Below are 18,146 nucleotides of genomic sequence, written 5' to 3' on the forward strand. Positions count from 1 at the left end.
CATCGGTGGGGGGTCGTAATTTACCTAGGAGGGCTCAAGGATCAACAAGTGCAGCCAATATTTTCTACACACGTCGTGGTAGGGGAAGGGCCACTATTGAGGAATCGTCAGATGATGAAGTTGAAGAAGAGGTCCACGATGTGGTGCGTGATGATGAAGATATTGAAGAAGACTTTGGTGATGGGCCAACTGATTCTATGAATCAACAACAACAGGAGGGAGAAGAATTAGATGTTGATTTGTTAGCTTGATTATGGTTAAACAAGAACAAAGTTTAGCTTGATGGTTTATTTTGTTGTTTTAAAATTTATACTTTAAAGCTTACTAAAGTTTAGTATTTTGGTTTATTTTTATGTTTCTTAATTTCCATTAGGTGTTTTTAATTCTCCCCAGGTAGGATTGGAACCCATAGCCTATCACCTATCATGAGTCATGACTCATATATTAAGGAACAAGGTTTCTCTTGTTGCTTAGTGTTTTAGTATCACTAACTTATATGTATTGATTGACAGGGGGTTAAACATTAAAATATCATGGTTCATGGACTCATGGTCTATGATGGACTTTGTGGATCTCGTTTTGGGCATCATAGAGGTAAGTATATCTAACTACATACTTAAATAGTTAAATATTATATTATTTATAATATTTCATTAGGAATTATATGTTGTTATGCACTTATGCCTTTTGTTTAATTTATAGCTTTTTTTTTTTATGAATAATTTTTTTATTTTTTGTTGTGTATTCTCATGTTAGAAAATATATCACTTTGCAATTTGCATTGATATGAATTTCATGTTGAATGTTGATTCTTGTCTCTTGATGTTGCTTAAAGTGTGTACTTTTTTCCCTTGATGTTGCTTAAAGTCGTGCTTCTTGTATTTTGATATAACTTAAAGGCTTGATTTTTTACAAGCAATTTAAAATTAAGTATATCATTGTTATACAGTTGTACTAGATATTATAGATATATTAAAAAAATAGTAACGTATTTTTTGGCGCCGTATTCGCCGTAAGGCGGGCGCCTTCTCGCCTAAGCGCTTAGACAGCCCTCCAGCGCCTTGGTTCGCCTTGGCGCCGTGACAACTATGGTTCTAAGCTTTCTTGATTTCCTGACATAGGAGAGAGAAAACTGAGAAGAACCTTCAAGAACAGCAGTTGAATGTTTCCAACAGTGACTAGGTAAGAATCGTGGGACCCTTATGAGGCTTGGAATACCTTGATTGAAGACCTGGCTGAACAAAGTACAGAAGAGAGAGAGAGAGAGATCGATCTCTCTCCTATTCCCACTAGGATTGCTGATCAGTTTTGATTTCTGGAGACTTTTATCAAATTCCGAATTATACCTCTTGAATGTTACAACAAATAAAATAGAAAAAGAAGAATAAAACAGATTGGGGGGTTGAGCAGGGTGAAAGAGAATAAAGGAAGTGGCTATCTTAGCTGGGCTTCTCACCCACAGCTAACAACTGCTCTAAGCATTTAGTTGCAAACTTTCTTTCATTCAAATCCTTGAAATATCAATGCATAGGCTCTTCTATTTAAAGAGGACATAATTACAATCATACCTTGACTAGGAGCTAGTTTCCAAATAGGACTAGACACTCCTATTACAACTAGGACTTCAAATAGAACTAGGACTAGACTTCTAGCTCCAACATGGAGTAGGACTGATTAACTAATAGTCCATATAGGACATTACACTCGATGGGCCCCATGGGCCCTTATTGAATTAAAACAACTTAAATAAAAGCACTGAATATAAATCTTGTTTTCCTTACCTTCTACCTATATTTTAGGCCTATTAAAGTGGCCAATTTCAAAGAAAACTCATGGGATCAAAGGCCCAACACATATATAACACAACCCAAGGCTTATTTGCAATAAAATAAGCCCAAGTGACTTATCTACATAAAGTCGCCCTCTCTTAGAAAAAAATCATCCTCGAATTTTGTAGAGTGTGAGGGTGATTATATAATGGTGTACGTCCCTCTTCAAGCCGTAGAAAAATTCAGGTAGCTCTTTGATAATAAAGATGTAGTCTAGAATGTGAGGGGCTCGATCTTCAAGATACTTTGAAGGGATGATGAACTCCACATGCTCAACTTCAACATCTTCGGATGTATCCATAGGGTCATCTACGTATGCACCTTTGATCTTTTCTAATTTCAATGCAACATAAAGCTCTTTTGCTTCATCTACCTGGTGGTTCCTAACCGGTTCCATTGATGGTTCAAACACAACTTTATTCTTGAGCTCCTTAAGATCTTCCTCTTGACTGTTCACAATCATCACAGTTGTTGTAGTGTCAAGTTCCTTAGTCTTAACCTCATTGTCTATTGTGACAACCTTGGTGCTTTCGACTTCTCCCATATGAGTCTCGTTGATGGGAACATCAATGACTAGTCCTTCCTCAACAATAGGAATGGTCGGAAAAATTTTAACACTAACCTCACTTTTGACTCTAGTTCACTAGTCAGAGGTGTCTTCTCTTGTTGCTCCTTTACAATAGAGGCCGATGATTCCTTCATGCTATTGTCAAGTGTGGGTGGCTTTTGGACATCTGGTGGAAGGAAGTACATGCTTCGTTCATGCTCAAATAGGTACATGCCTGTCAATTCATACTGCATCTCGTCCCACGTTCTAGTTTTACATTCTTGAGCTTGAAGTTGCCTTTCACGGACTCTCCATTGCATTCGAACACAATCACTCATCTGGGAACATGCATATTGGCGTTTTTGTGTCTCTGTTAAGTTGTAGTTGTCAAACTACATGTCCAATTCACGCATCCATTCAAGGAATTCCCCACGAAAATAACGTGACTGAGCATTAGATTGGGTAACAGTAGCTTGAGTATTGGAGTGAGCAGCAGTAGACTCTCTTAGTTCTGCCAGTTGTTGAGCATGACCATTCATCTTTGCACTCAAGGCTTGTATGGATTGCCACACATCTTTCAGAGTGATTTGTTTGGTGCTTTCTTCAGCCATAGCTTTGATACCACTTAATGTAGGAGTAGATTACAAGAAACTACCCCAACAGTTTATAACCCTAAATAATACAAATAAGACTATGAAACAAAGAAAAAGACCATTAAATAAATCCCGAAGGATACAATACCCATACAGGAGCAAAACCATCCCAAAACCCAACCCGATAGGAAAGATAAACACCTCTAATATGGCTGGGCAGAGAGAGGTGCGGCCAGGTCTGTAGGAGTCCAATTGAGCTGCACTCTTGGGCATAGATAGTTTCTAGGGAGGGTACAAAAACCCCCAAAGTTGAGAGGATTTTGACGGATGGTTGTGAAGTTACAAGCTTTCTTGATTTCCTGACCGAGGAGAGAGAAAACTGAGAAGAACCTTCAAGAACAGCGGTTGAATGTTTCCAACAGTGACTAGGTAAGGATCGTGGGACCCTTATGAGACTTGGAATACCCTGATTGAAGATCTGGCTGAACAAAGTACAGAAGAGAGAGAGGAGATTGATCTCTTTCCTATTCCCACTAGGATTGCTGATCAGTTCTGATTTTTGGAGACTTTTATCAGAATCTGAATTATACCTCTTGAATGTTACAGCAAATAAAATAGAAAAAGAAGAATAAAACAGATGGGGGTTTGAGAAGGGTGAATAAAATAAGTGGCTATCTCAGCCTGGGTTTCTCACCCACAACTATCTCAGCTGCTCTAAGCATTTAGTTGCAAACTTTCTTTCATTCAAATCCCTGAAATATCAGTGCATGAACTCCTCTATTTAAAGATGACAGAATTACAATCATACCTTGACTAGGAGCTAGTTTCCAAATAGGACTAGACACTCCTATAACTAGGACTTCAAATAGAACTGAGACTAGACTTCTAACTCGAACATGGAGTAGGACTGACTAACTAATAGTCCATATAGGACATTACACTCGATGGGCCCCATGGGCCGTTATTGAATTAAAACAACTTAAATAAAAACACTGAATATAAACCCCGTTTTCCTACCTTCTACCCATATTTTAGGCCCATGAAAGTGGCCCATTTCAAAGAAAACCCATGGGATCAAAGGCCCAACACATACATAACATCCAAGGCTTATTTGCAATAAAATAAGCCCAAGTGACTTATCTACATCAAGGTGCCTCAACCTTGACCATTTTCCTAACATCAAAACCCATATCGTAGTGATCAAAACCCTACTCATCTCCAATGTCTTGTATTTCGTCGCAGTTTAATCCAAGAGTACTAGTGCTGGTGCCTCGACAGAACAAAACACTCGAATTTTTTATTTGAGGGCAGTTTTATACTTTTTGGACAAGGGTTTTTTGGTATATATTTGTAGCGAGGTTTACTTTCTCTGTAAGCAATTCTGAGAGGTGTGAGGATGAGTGCTGTAATCCTATTCTCCATTGATAGTGAAGTAGAATCCATCTCACTGAGGACGTAGGCAATCTTGCCGAACCTCGTAAACCTGTGTGCATTGTTTGCTTTTGTTTTTTTTTTTTCCATTACCTTCTGCATCGCTTTTAGGGTTTCGTTTCTACAATACCTTGGGATAGGATGCCCAGGGGTCCACATCCTCTACCTCTACCTCGACCCCATCCATTGTCTATGAAGTTATTCCTTATTTTGTCATAACCATTAGAGAGATTATTATGGTTTTCCAACTCGGGATTGGGGATTTACAATCTAGGTCTAGTGCTTTGAATATTGCGACCTTGCTGTCTGTCGGGATGGATGTCTCCATGGCAGCAAGTTTGGTGGTGATGGCTTGGACATTTTGGTCAAGGTTCCGAAGATTGGCAGCTTGTGCTTCCTGGTCTGCTTTGATAGCAGTCAACTCTGGGTAGTCGTAAGCAACTCCTGGTTGGCTTAGAGGGTCTTGAATGTTTTTTTCATTCTGTTGAAGTAATTGAGTCCATTGTTTAGGTGAGATTAGGGAGTTAGAAGGGGTAGACATGACTTGATATGCTCAACCACTACGTGTGGACATTATAAGCACAGCCATAGTTGTCAAGGTGTCGCCAAGGTGACGACTTGGCGTCTGGGCAGTTTTCCTGGGGCCTAAACGATAGTCGCCTTGTTGCATTGCATGTTGCCTTGTGTTTTGATACTTATTTATGCCAAATATCATTTAGGTAAATGAAATCATTTACTTAAAATATTATTCATAAATAAGTAAATACCCCTATTTGAATCGAATAAAAATAGTTTAAAAATCAAATTCCAAAAGAATAAAAAGTCAACCCTCCAGTCCAAGAGCAAAAAAATGGATTTTGGTTATGGGGGCGATTTTCAACTTTAAAATGCTGTGGTTTTTTTCAACTATGAAAATTTTATAAATCCTATAGTGTGAAAACATTGCTAAAAACCAAAAGTCCGGTAAAATAATCTTTTGTTTTGATATTCATAAAATTATTTTCATTCAGGCGATTTTAACAACATTCGTGCACTTTAAAAAAGTTTGACCGGAGCATAACTTTGTCATCACAACTTAGATTTAAGTAATCTTAGACTTGTTGGAAAGTTGGTTTTATTTTATACCTAATACAAAAAGTTTCATGTAAAAATAAAACCATTTGACCAGTCAAACTTATTATAGAAAAAGAGCATTTCTCTAAATGTTGATTTTTTTATAGCTTAATGCGATTTAATGTTGATTTCTTATAATATGATGTGGCTAAATGTTGATTTTGAATGACTTGATGTGGCCTAATGTTATTTTTTATTTTACAAGGTATATATAGCGTACTAAATAATGTTAGAAAATAGGAAAAATAAAAAATAATAGTTAGTTGCCTTGGCGGGGGCCTTCTCGCCTAAGCGCTTAGATAGCCCTCCAATGCCTTGGCGCCATGACAACTATGAGCACAACGTCCGGAGGGAACTAAGAATATATAAGGGCAATGGTTGGAGGAACTAAGAATCAAAAGTGTTGCTGTTACACTTGCTTAGGATCTACTTAGAACCTCCAGTGGAGCAAGGTAACTAGCCCCTTCTGCTTTGGAGTCTAGAAATTTCTCCTAGAATATGCCTTTGGTAGGAGTAGTGGGCTACGCTATTTGGTCCGGATAAACTAAGGAAGAAATTAATGTCCTTTTACCTACTATATGCTCTCAATTCAGACTCGACTACGGAAAGGTTATGATGTAAATTGGATCTCAGTAAGCAAGACATAGGGACAAAATCAGCAACAACCCAAACATCACAACCATGCTGTGATACCAGAATTGATGTAGGGGTTACTTGGCTAGGGTTCCTACAAGGACTGACTAGCTAGACTAAACTTAGACGATATAAGGTTTAGGATTGGTTTGAGAATAGGGAGGGGCTGCAACATATATGATAAACATAAGGATTAAAATAGAATAATACATTTGGATTGACATGACATTTCGGGGCTCCACCATCTATGACATTGCTAGGAAATTTGCTTTCTGTGCTACCATTAACCACCTCTAGATGGAGCAAAACCTACGTAGATGGACTTCCAATTCTCGCTTTTATGACATGATTTGGAAGGCCATCTATTTTGACGTCAGCACCAAGCTTGCTTACCTCCCCCAACTCACGGTCAGAGATTCCCCAAGGAATAGGCTCACTGTTGTCTCCTGGGGCTTCCCCATCTCGATCTTATCTATGCTCCAGCCTCCACCTGATGGATTGTATCCCCGAATAGTGCTCTACTCCCCCCTAATGGATTGTATCCCCTTGTACTGCCCCCTTTTGGTTTGGGCTTTGCCTGTTAGCTTGCCTTCCGGTGAGGCTCCCCCCTCTCCTCTCCCCTCCCTGTTGTATATTCTTCTCCTTTAATATATTTTATTCATCCCAAAAAAAAAAAAAAAAAAAAAAGATAATACTGTGACAATAATCAACAAAGAAACCTCAGCTGAGCGCAAAAACTCAACAAGATATCAATGGGAATATGGGGGTGGGAACATAGACAGCAGAGTATCAAATTGAATGCATGCTTTTCAATGTTTCATAACAGTAAGATACCATACTAGTTTGTAATAAGTCACCAATAACAGGACAACAATACCAAATGTGGAGAAAATTGATTAACTAGAGATGTGAATGTGTGATTACGTAATGTTGAAATCAAGGGAAAAGGGGAATGAGGATAGATATCGTTGGGGAGATGGGGGTCATGTTGATTTAATAATGAACAGGAATATAAGAGACAGAGAGGGAGAGAAGAGTGATGAGAAGGTGAGAGAAAAAATGGGGGGGGGGGAAGAAGAAGCTCCACGATGGAGAGGGAGAAGTCCATGCACAACATTCAAGATTCTTTTCATTCTTTAACAATTAACTTGGCCATAGGCCTTACCAACTAATAAAAGCCAAAAGTAAAAGAAATCCTAGTCATATCCAACAAAATAGGAAACCAATAAAAATAGTCCTATAAACGAGGAAAGATAGTAAAAGAATCCTATTCTAGTCCACCAACTTGGGAAATAAACTAGGAAAGATAGTAAAAGAATCCAATAAACTAGGAAAGATAGTAAAAGAATCCTATTCTAGTCCACCAACTTGGGAAATAATAACTAAGGTGTTAGACCCCACCTTCACTTACCTGAAGACTTGACATGGATACACAAATGTATCCACAATCCATCCAGGCTCTCCGATGCTGCACTTTAAGGTCACAAAATTATGAAATAAATCTAAAATCCGTAATATATAATAATAATTAGTAAAATAAACGCAGTTGGTGAATTCTATTGATATATACCATATTCACACCAGATATTGTTTACTCTGGTTAGAACATAATTACAATATTACCCCTTGGGTTACATCAAGTATATACGCAAAAAGAATCAAAAGAGTAAGATTTGGTCAATAGAGGGGACTACTTTGCCTTCCCGGAAGAAGAATAGCCCCACTCTCTAGCCAACTGATCCTGTTGATCATATAACTGGGAGGGAACGTGTCACATTAGAGGTGAACGATCAGAGGTGTCCTCTAATCACCACGATGAGGCTGGTCCCTCTATTAGTAGACTCAGCTATGAATATGCATAAAGAAATGAATGTCGGCCTCTATTTTGAACTGCTAAGACTACTATCATCTTTAGGGTGCCCCATAAGGCGCAATCATCACACACACAATCTGTCTCGTGTGCAACTGGTTCGTTAACTCGTAGCTCATCTCTGTATAGAGCTGACACCTCTACGATAGTCTCGTAGGGTTGCTTGTATCACCATCTAAAAACATGACAACGAATGGGTGAACTTCCATGAAGCCTAGTGAGGGTGGACATGCAAGCAAACACAATCATATATGAAATGCAATGATAATGACAATGCTCAACAATATTAAATGAATGCATATTAGATGATCCGGTTTATTATCACACAAGCCAGTCAACAGATTCTAAGTCCATATTGGGTTTTAGTGCTACTGCAACATAGGTGGTATCCTCGGTCATGAAGGTCCGTTATCGATCTCCTAACAATACAAGCTAGTTAGGAGCATACCGATCCCTACATGGCTATTTCAATACCCGGTAATCCCCTATATATACCACTACACTGAGTCTAACATCTCATGAAGGATATACCACAACACTGAATCCATCATGTGAAGGGTTTGTCACGATGCCGTTACCCCCACCTTGGTCACCGGAAACTCCCCCAACCTCGGTCTGTCGGATGGTTAAGGTTTGTAGCACCTGGGTCATTCTCTTAGTTCGATGCAATCTAACATGAATGTATATCACATCATAACTCTCACTCTATGGGTATGCGGTGCGGAACCAACTTTCGGTCACCCTGCTTCCCAACACACTCTCTCTCTCTCTCTCTCTCTATGGACATGTAGTTCCGGAACCAACCTTCGGCCACCCTGCATCCATCCATCAACACCAACACCAACACTGACACCAACACCCCAACACCAATATCAACAACAATATGCACATTTAAATTCTAATACAGTAACAGGTTCATGATGCAAATCTCATGATCACATGCCTACATAACATGTTATGAACATTCCTCAAAATGAATCACAACATGCACTAATCTTATGTTCCTATTTGTTGCGTATTGCCGATAGTCTCGTGCCGTGATGCTTCAACATTTGTCGGTTCTATTCCTATGAAAGACAAGTGCTTTTGGTCAATGTTCAAGCATAAGGGAGGTCTCCCTATGGGTCAGCTGACCATCCAAAGTGGTCATTTCATGGTTTTAGGTTGTTCACCGGCTAGAGGTGGTCCACCGGTGAGTTCACCGGTTGGTGAATCCAAAAGTCCAAAAAAGGGGCAGAAATCTCTACAAAGCTTCACCGGTGGGTGCTCATCGGCTGGAGTTCACCCACCGGTGACCATCAGCCGGTGAAGCAAAATTTGGGCATTCTCTACCCAGATTTGCTCCACTGGCCCCTTAGGTCCTGTTAAGGCCTATGTGTGTGTGATTCCATATGTGGTGTTGGTCCCAACCCCATTTCTCACTTTACCCTCTTTTGATTTGCTTACAAGTTAGGGTTTATAGTTTTAGGGTTAGTTTTCATGTAGGGAGCACTCACACACACACACACCACTTAGCTTAGGAATAGTATAGTTAGTTGTTTAGATTACTTAGATTCTAGGGATTTGAACATGTTCCCCAATTTTAGGGTTTGAGTTGATACAATTTTGGGGAATTCGGTTTGGGTTTCATGTTTAGGATCTTTAGACCCAATAGTGATCTTTCCAAACCCTTAGTCTTAAGTTTACTACACCATTTCCCGGACCCATAGTTGAGTTAGGGTAGTAGGCTATGGAGGATTTGATCAATTACCCAATTTCTAGGGTTTTGGGTTGCCTAGTTTTGGGATTTTCACATGGGAGATTTTCCACACTCAATATGAGTGGTTGAATAGCTAGATTAGGTCCCCAACACCAAAATCCCCCACTCAATTGGTAGATCAAGTAGGTGGGTAAAGGGATTTCGGTTAGGGTTGCTCAATGACCCTAGGTTAAGAATGGGGGTAGGAGAGAGAGAGAGAGAGAGAGAGAGAGAGAGAGGAACTCACCTTCAATGGGGTAGGTGACCTCCCTTGCTCCCGTCCTCTTCCTTCTCCCTTGCTCTTCTTTTTCTTCTTCTTCTCCTCCTTTCCCCCTTCCCTTGCTCTTGGTTTGGTAGAAATGAAATGAATGAGCAAGGACCTCTATTTATAGTAACTTAAGTTACATATGGGCTGTTTGGGTAATAAATGAGTTTTCATTCATTACTAGGTTAATTCCCCAGTCGGCACTAGCAGGCCAACCTCGGGGTGACCTAATACATTAATCCACCCCCTGGTAAGTTGTACCAGCTATTGGAGGTGGTTTGAGGTGTGAGGGCCTAGGCCCCACGGCCATTTAACCCATTTTTGGCCAGAACCCTCACTGGAGGGTGTTCACCGGCTGGTGTCCACACACCGGTGACCATCAGCCGGTGTGGGCTGTTTTGGTCCACTTTGGCTGGAACAGATCCTGTTGGCTGTGTGGAGGTTCCTTTAGGTGCTTGCAAGTGTGTGGGCTCTTTCTTGGTGCATCTCACTACTAGGGTACGGGTATTTCCCCTCAATGATAGAGAACTTACACTGACTTCTTCTTCAATGGTTTGAAACCCTTTCCAATACTTAGAACATGAGTAGCATGTGCATGTGGGGTCATTCTTCCCTTCTTGGCAGAAGACTGCTGCTACCCAATACTCATTGGTACTGGCATTCTCCTGTGTTTCATCTGCATTTAGTCACACAAGGGTATTTAGGGCATGTGTATAACATAATGTCCAAGATTACTTTCCAAAAAAAAAAAAAAAAAAAGGGGATCAACTAAGCTGAAATATCGATTGGTCTTCTCTCTAGACTTCTGAGTTGGCTGTCCAGGTGGGGCCCATATGTAGCTGTCAAATTCCAGAACTGAACAAATACTTCTCCACAGAATAGTTGACACTTTCAGTGTGGGTCCCATGGTGATCCTCAATCCTCCTACCAGATAGAACCTGAGTTGGGTTGGTCTCTGCGTCGTCATCTTTGATAGACTCGGGAATCTGGGCTGATGTCCCCATCAGAATATGTATATTAGTATATTTTGTGTATATATGAAAGGAATTTTGATGTAAATATTATCTATAAATGTAACCTCAAAGGAAACTTTTGTATTTGGTCCTATTTTGGTTTGTTTATGTTGTGAAATTGTGTAAACCGGTTAATAGAAAGTAGAAACCTTATCTTTCCATCAACTCAACTTTCTAGACATTTTTACCAGCATACTAGGTTATAAATCTTGATAAACTTGAGACTACCTTCCCGTAACAAGACATTAAGTATATTGTAGATGCATAGATGATATTCGTGATCTTTTGGATTGTCACCCGCGAGGGTGGGACCCTTTACCTTTTATCCAGGTTTTGGGTAGTGACATTAATTCTAGGCTCTTACCCATTAAGGTCTAATGTTCCAAGATGCTAATCTAACTGAGAGTTCTTAGTCAAAGGTGAATTGACTTATCTGGTTCACAGTTCACACAGATATGCAGGGTTGGACCACCTGATCGATAGCACTGCATTATTGATCAAATCTGATACATCACAATTGTTAGAAGGTTAAACTTCACTGGTCACTCTACCAAAGCTTCAACCCCGTCCAATGGCTAGATTTTGTCCTAAGAAAACTTTTCCTTGGTTACTCAGTTCTGGAATCTTTGGTTCTGTTGTTGTTTCCTCCAAAATCAGACTTTCTATTTCTTTTTTCTTTCTACTTCTATTGGATTTGACATTCCCATTCTTGGTGGGGTTAGAATGTTTAGTCCTAATTGAATTAGGAATCCTAGTTCCATACTGACAATAGTGGAGTTTGACTCTCTTTTCATGCTCGTCTCTGATCTAATGTTGATGTGGGATCAAAGGGTGCTGTGTATACCTTATTTTTCCCTTTGGTGCCACTCATTTGTTTGTTTATGTAGTTGTTATTTGATGTACCGTAAATAGTTATTTCTGCTTGCCTTATACATGTCATGCAGAAGTTGACACATTATCTTCCTTTTCTGCAGCTGTTGTCTTGTGGTGCCATTGCTGAGGGCCCAATCCATCTGACAGATGGAATATTCTACATGCAGAGATTTACCTCTTCTCCTCTCCTCTTTTGTGGACACCTTTGTGGACTTCTCTGTCAGTGGCCTTTTCCTGCCTCATCCTCTAAACCACAACCCCAATTCTCCCAAAGAGAACCCCAATAGGGCCTCATCCTCACCTCGTATTCCCCAAACTAGATACCCCTCTCCTGATCGTCTAATTGCTATTGGTGATCTTCATGGTGATCTCCAAAAGTTCAAAGAAGCCCTAAGACTTGCTGGCCTGACTGATGGTAAGGATTGTTGGATTGGTGGAAGTGCAACTGTTGTCCAGGTCGGTGACGTGCTTGACCGTGGGGGAGATGAGCTCAAGATCCTCTATTTTCTTGAGAAACTGAAGTGTGAGGCCTCAAGATCAGATGGATTCGTTATCACCATGAATGGAAATCATGAGATTATGAACATAGACGGTGATTTCAGATATGTTACTCAGTCTGGTCTTGATGAGTTTAAGCTTTGGGCTGATTGGTTTTGTATTGGAAACTCAATGAAGAGCCTGTGTGATGGATTGGAGAAGCCAAAGGATCTCTTTGAGGGAATTCCTTCGGTGTTTCCAGGGATCAAGGAAGAATTTCATGAAGGCATCAGGGCTAGAATTGCTGCATTGTGTCCGAAAGGTCCAATTTCAGTGAAATTTCTATCTGGGAATCTGACAGTCCTGGTCATTGGGGAATCAGTCTTTGTTCATGGAGGACTCCTCCCAAAACATGTCTCTTATGGATTAGAACGTATGAATGAAGAGGTCAGTAATTGGATTAATGGATTGACAAGAAGATTGTCTCCTGATTTTGTTCGAGGAAGGGACTCAATTGTTTGGTTGAGGGCATTCTCAGAGGAATTGGCTAAGAAATGTGATTGTTCAACTCTTGAACATGTCCTTGCTACAATCCCCGGTGCGAAGCGGATGATCATGGGTCACACAATTCAGGAGGCAGGGATTAATGGTGTCTGTGAAAACCAGGCAATTCGGATTGATGTGGGTATGTCAAAGGGGTGTATAAATGGGTTGCCCGAGGTTTTAGAGATATATAGGAATTCAGAATTGCGGGTACTGACCTCAAACCCACTCTATCGGCGGTATGAATCTATGAAAGCTGATAAGAAGGAAGGGCTTGGGTTCTTTCTCCCTGAACAGGGACCTGAGCAAGTTGAAGTAAAGGCTTGAGCAATCAAGAAGTGAACCTTGAACCTCGGGATATGAAATTTCCTCAAAAGATATTGACATTTTGATTAATTTAGGCATGGGGGATGATTCAAATAACATGCAAATTGGGATAGTTCCAAATCCTGCAATTCAGGCCTACAAGTAACTACCATAAACATGTTAGTGATTGTTCTGGTACAGTTCATTGAATATTTAAACAAGCTGAAGGGCCACTGAAGGTAGAGAGTATGAATCAATTGGAATTCTTATGGAAAGAGTGCATGACTGTTTTTGACAATATCAGTCTCATTGAACCATTTCCCCCTTTGAATTCTTTCAGGACCCAATGATAATTCTTTTGGGGAAGAATGGAACTCAGAAGATATTTTTCAGTGTGTTGCTTCGTTTCTTGAAACAAGTATGTTCTTGTCACGTTCTACTTGAGAGTTTCCTGCTTAAAATATCAAGTCAGGACACTATTGTAGTTTCTCCCATTATTTGGCAGAGTAACTCGGTTATTATGCTATTCTTCTGTGCAATTACTACAAATTTTTGTCTTCCATGTTTATGTGATTTAATATGCTTACATTATAACATCTTGATTGTGGTGAATGTGTCTGTTTAGTTGTTTTTTAAAACTAGAGTTATACTGCTCCTTCATGTAAGATATGATTTTGGCATGGTTCTGTTGAGGATTAACTAAGTTTGGATCTTCAACCATCATCTCAGGCTCGCACTCTGACTCAGCATTTGTTTGGTGGAACTGCTTTCTTGGGGGTCATTCAGATCAAAGTTACAATTTCACCAGTGTGTAAAACAAACCTCTCAATCCGGTTCTGTATAAGAGTTGACTGGCTGAGTGTTTCATGAGCGGGAATTCATGATTGATGATGGTAAGTTATTTGTGGCAATCACAAATCATTCATTATGTGGCTTCATGTGCCCAATTTTGTCTTTTGGGTGGGTGATTGGGAGGGATGGGACAGGGTTTAGTTTAAAGTTGAAATCCATTGTCGAACATATATTTAGATGGTTGAAGACTGAAGCACAAAATATATTTTTTTTTCCTTTTTTTATTTACTCTCACGGTAGAAGAACATTTTTGAATCCTCATGATTTCTTACTAAAATAAACACTATCAATTTGGGCAGGTAGAAAAATGTCAACGCTTCATTTTCCTTGGGAGGGTTTTTTTTAAAGGCATCTCCATGGAAACCAATCACCATTGATTTCTTTATCATGTCATCGTTTAAGATGTTCATCAGTAGAAAGTAGAAAACTGCCTCTCTTGGAAACCGGGGGGGGGGGGGGGTAAAGGCTCTGTACTATTTGTTGGCGCCAAAATTTGAAAATATGCGCGAATGATGTGGTAGGGGCAGTTCGTGCGTAGGAGAGAAATGTGGGCTGACCGTAAGATTCAAAGGGTCCGTTTTCCATAGAAACATGGTGTTAGCATGTGAGGGCAGTTGGAAGTGTGCGTGTAAAAAGTTACTATGGTCATGGGGACACAGCTAAGTGGGGATAATGGGCTAGTGACAGACATGGAGAAACGGTTAATACACAAGCTATATAAGGAGGAACAAGTCGGCCAAAAGGAGGTCAATTAACCAAGCACACAACAACCCAACAAGCAATGCAACTTTTTATTCCTTTACTTGTCATTTTCTTGAATCAGATGTAGAATAGGACTCTTTGTTTTATCTCAAATTTCCTTCACAGAGCGTCCATACATTGGATTCTATTGCCTTCATGGTTTTGATTGTCAAAGTCCTTGAAGCGATCAGGGCAAGAGGAGAACTCAAGTCGTTTGATCGAAGTCAGATTGACAAGTGAATCCGATGGGAAAAGATTCTGGCATGCCCAAGCAAACTATAGCACAGTAAGATTGACCCTAATGCACTAGGGAAGAATTTTGTGCCAACATCTTTTTGCCACGCTTGATGGGACACTCACAAATATGGTAGTCCAAACAGGAAGTGGCTCTAGAAACTCAAAGGAATGGCAAGCGTCGAACTCCCCAGAAGTAGCCAGGCCAAACTCTGAGGCAAACAACTCATCTTTGGGAGGACAATCAGGAGTAGCCGCCGAAGATGTAACCAGACATTTGGCAACAACCATACAAGGAGCGTTTTGGGCGTTCGCTGAGAATATGCACAAGATGGTATTCCATTCAATGAGTAATAGGATCAACCAAAAGTTTGACCAGGTGATGGCACTTTTGGCGCCACATGTTCGGACAAGTAGCTAGGCCAGACCCAATGTGACCTCTTCAAGCAATCCCCCATGATTTGGGGAACAAAGTAGAGAAGCAAGAATCACATCCAGGAAGGGAATGTTGGAACCACCTAGCACCCACAGGTAATGTAGTCCAACCTTATGTACCAACAGGGGTCGTGGTATGCACCGGCCAACTCGGTCGCCATGGGGGCAATCACTATACCATTGGGTGGCTAACCCCACCAAGCTAATTATCAAGGCCATCCTAGCCGGAGAAATGGAGGCAGGACAACTGCCCCTCGCTAGAACCTGTTAGAACCTCAAGGGGTATCTTGGCATGAGAATAATGTATTTGACCAAATGGAGTATAGTCAAAGGAACTCGGCCTTGGCAGTGCCAGAACCCCTAATAAGCCAAGGTAACCATAAAAGGATCGGCTTGCTTATGCTTGTATTTGCGTGGAGGTTTTTGCCTCTTGAGGCCCTCCCCTCCTCCATCTCTGTCCAGGATGGGGAAACTTTGTTTCCAGCAAGCCGTTGCCTACGGCTGGCGTCCACCCAGTGCCTTTGTTGCAAGGTATTCGATCATGATACAAGTTTGTGCATTTAGAAACCTTCGGCCAACGAAGAAGGACCTGATATGCCCTCTAATCCCATTGGTCCCATATACCAACGAGACCACTTTGTTATGTCAATCTCAAGTCGCCGCCCTTCCCTACCTACTCCGACGAGAGGAAGAAGACTTAACTGGAGACGCAACCGTAATCGGATCCCCTCCTCGGCTGTTGCAAAAGATCCACTGGTCCATGATGATCCTTTGCCCTCTAGAGGCCTCGTCCTCATCTGAAGACTCTAATGTTGGCCCCTGCTATCGCCTTTCCTGGTGATGATGAGAATCAGTTGGATGTGCCACCTCTGGAGCCTTCCCCTTTTGATGAAAGCTTGCTGGCGAACACCTCCACCATTTTGTTGGCTTCCCTTGAGGTGGGCCCCACTAGAATTGGCAACGAACCTGTTGTTCTCTCTTCTCCCAGCGGTCCACCAACCTTATTAGACTCGGGCCAATCCTCCGACCAGTTTTGGATTTTTAGCCCTCTAGCCCATGAACCTGATCCCCCTCTCCCTGGGCCTTCTCATTCTGGGCCTCTCCCTCCTCCTTTGAGCCAGCCCATTTCCAAAACTATTGCTTCTCATGGCCCTATCCATGACCCAACCCAAAAGCGTCTTTTGAAACCATCTTCTTCACCCGGAAACCGAGTCCCTCAAATGAAACACACCTCCATTTGCAAAAAATCCAAGAGAGCTACGAATGCCTTGCTTGCCCCATCCATTACCCCTCTTCCTTCTCCTACCCCCCACTCTCAGTCCTATCAGAAACGTAGCAAGTCTCGCCCACCTCTGACTTGGCTGTCGCCCCCCCTTGGAGCATGAGAAGCCCCTTCCTCTGTTGGCCTGATGTCTTAAGGTCTCATGTGGAACCTCAGAGGCGTAAATTCTCGCCAAAAGCATGCTGCTGTTCATCTGTTATTAAAAGATTCCCATCCAGCTTTCTGCTTTTTGCTTGAAACCCATTTAAAAGGGTCCTCTCTGTCCTGAGTAGCTTCCACCATTGCCTCGGGATGGTCTTTTATCTCTAATCATTCTCACTGCCCAAATGGTCGTATCTGGTTTCTCTAGGAGCCTCATAATTTCTCTGTTTCCCTCATTTCATCTTCCTCTCAGCTTCTTCACCTTTCCATTTTTGACCATGCTAGCAGTTTTTCTTTCTATTTCTCTGCTATCTATGCTTCCAACCGTCTTTTGGACAGGGACATCCTCTGGAATGATCTCCGCTCCCTTGCTAATCAAGTTGGCTCTCGTCCATGGGGCATTTGTGTGGACTTCAATGTAGTCCGGTTTGCTTACAAAAAGCAAGGTGGGGGTAATCTTAATTCTGCTAGAATCGAGGCCTTCAACGATTGTACTGAGGACCTTGGTGTTGATGATCTCTGATGGCCCGGTATAAAGTTCTCTTGGAACAATAAAAGATCCGGGTCTTTCCGCATTGCTTGCAAGCTTGATACGATGACGGTTAATGAAGCCTGGCTATTGTCTTTCCCTTATTCCAATGCCACTTTTGAGCCTCCAACCATTTCTGACCATAGTCCCATCTCCCTTCTCATCCAACCTTATACCTTTTTGGTCCCAAACAATTTAAATTTTTTGACATGTAGACCTCTCACCCGGATTTCCTTCCCATTGTCCAAATTGCTTGGCTCAAGCCTGTCCATGCCTTTTCAGCCCTTCTCATTGCTCTTTCAAGGAAGCTAAAAAATGTTAAGGAGGCCCTCAAGATTTGGAATACTAACTCCTTCGGGAACATATCTTCTCTTGTTTCAAATTGCGGAATTAAGTTGGCTTCTATTCATTTCCATCTTCAGTCTGATCCTCTCAACTCTGATTTGGATGATGGAGAGAAATTGGAATCATAAAATCTCTCAAGGCTGCTGGCTAGTGAGGAAAGTTTTCTACAGAAAAAGTCTTACATCAATTGGTTGGAATTGTGGCATTCTAACTACTCTTATTTTCATCGCTCTTTAAAGGCCAGAAATAACATCAACCACATTCCCAAGCTCACCTCCCTGAATGGAGTCCAGGTTCACAAAGTTGATGAGATCAAAGAGATTGCGGTGAACCATTTCATAATTTTGTTTAATCCC

At 41.2% G+C, this 18,146-nt stretch overlaps 1 protein-coding gene across 7 annotated transcripts in view; it reads left to right on the top strand.

The window, feature by feature from the left end:
* Positions 1 to 14,156, top strand: part of LOC122071773 (shewanella-like protein phosphatase 2) — a 36,518-nt gene extending 22,362 nt beyond the window's left edge. For 3 of the 7 annotated variants that reach the window (XM_042636180.1, XM_042636181.1, XM_042636178.1), the window contains one exon: positions 12,007 to 13,827. In XM_042636180.1, the coding sequence (XP_042492114.1) occupies positions 12,053 to 13,252 (1,200 nt within the window). In that variant the 5' untranslated portion in view covers positions 12,007 to 12,052 and the 3' untranslated portion in view covers positions 13,253 to 13,827. Of the gene's footprint in view, positions 1 to 315; positions 595 to 12,006; positions 13,828 to 13,960 lie in introns of those variants that run through there. The other 4 variants (XR_006138277.1, XR_006138275.1, XR_006138276.1 and 1 more) reach the window with 4 other exon arrangements.
* The last annotated feature ends 3,990 nt before the right edge of the window (positions 14,157 to 18,146 follow it).

The sequence above is a fragment of the Macadamia integrifolia genome, unplaced genomic scaffold (assembly GCF_013358625.1).
Source record: "Macadamia integrifolia cultivar HAES 741 unplaced genomic scaffold, SCU_Mint_v3 scaffold_94A, whole genome shotgun sequence".
In the NCBI taxonomy this organism is placed as follows: Eukaryota; Viridiplantae; Streptophyta; class Magnoliopsida; order Proteales; family Proteaceae; genus Macadamia; species Macadamia integrifolia.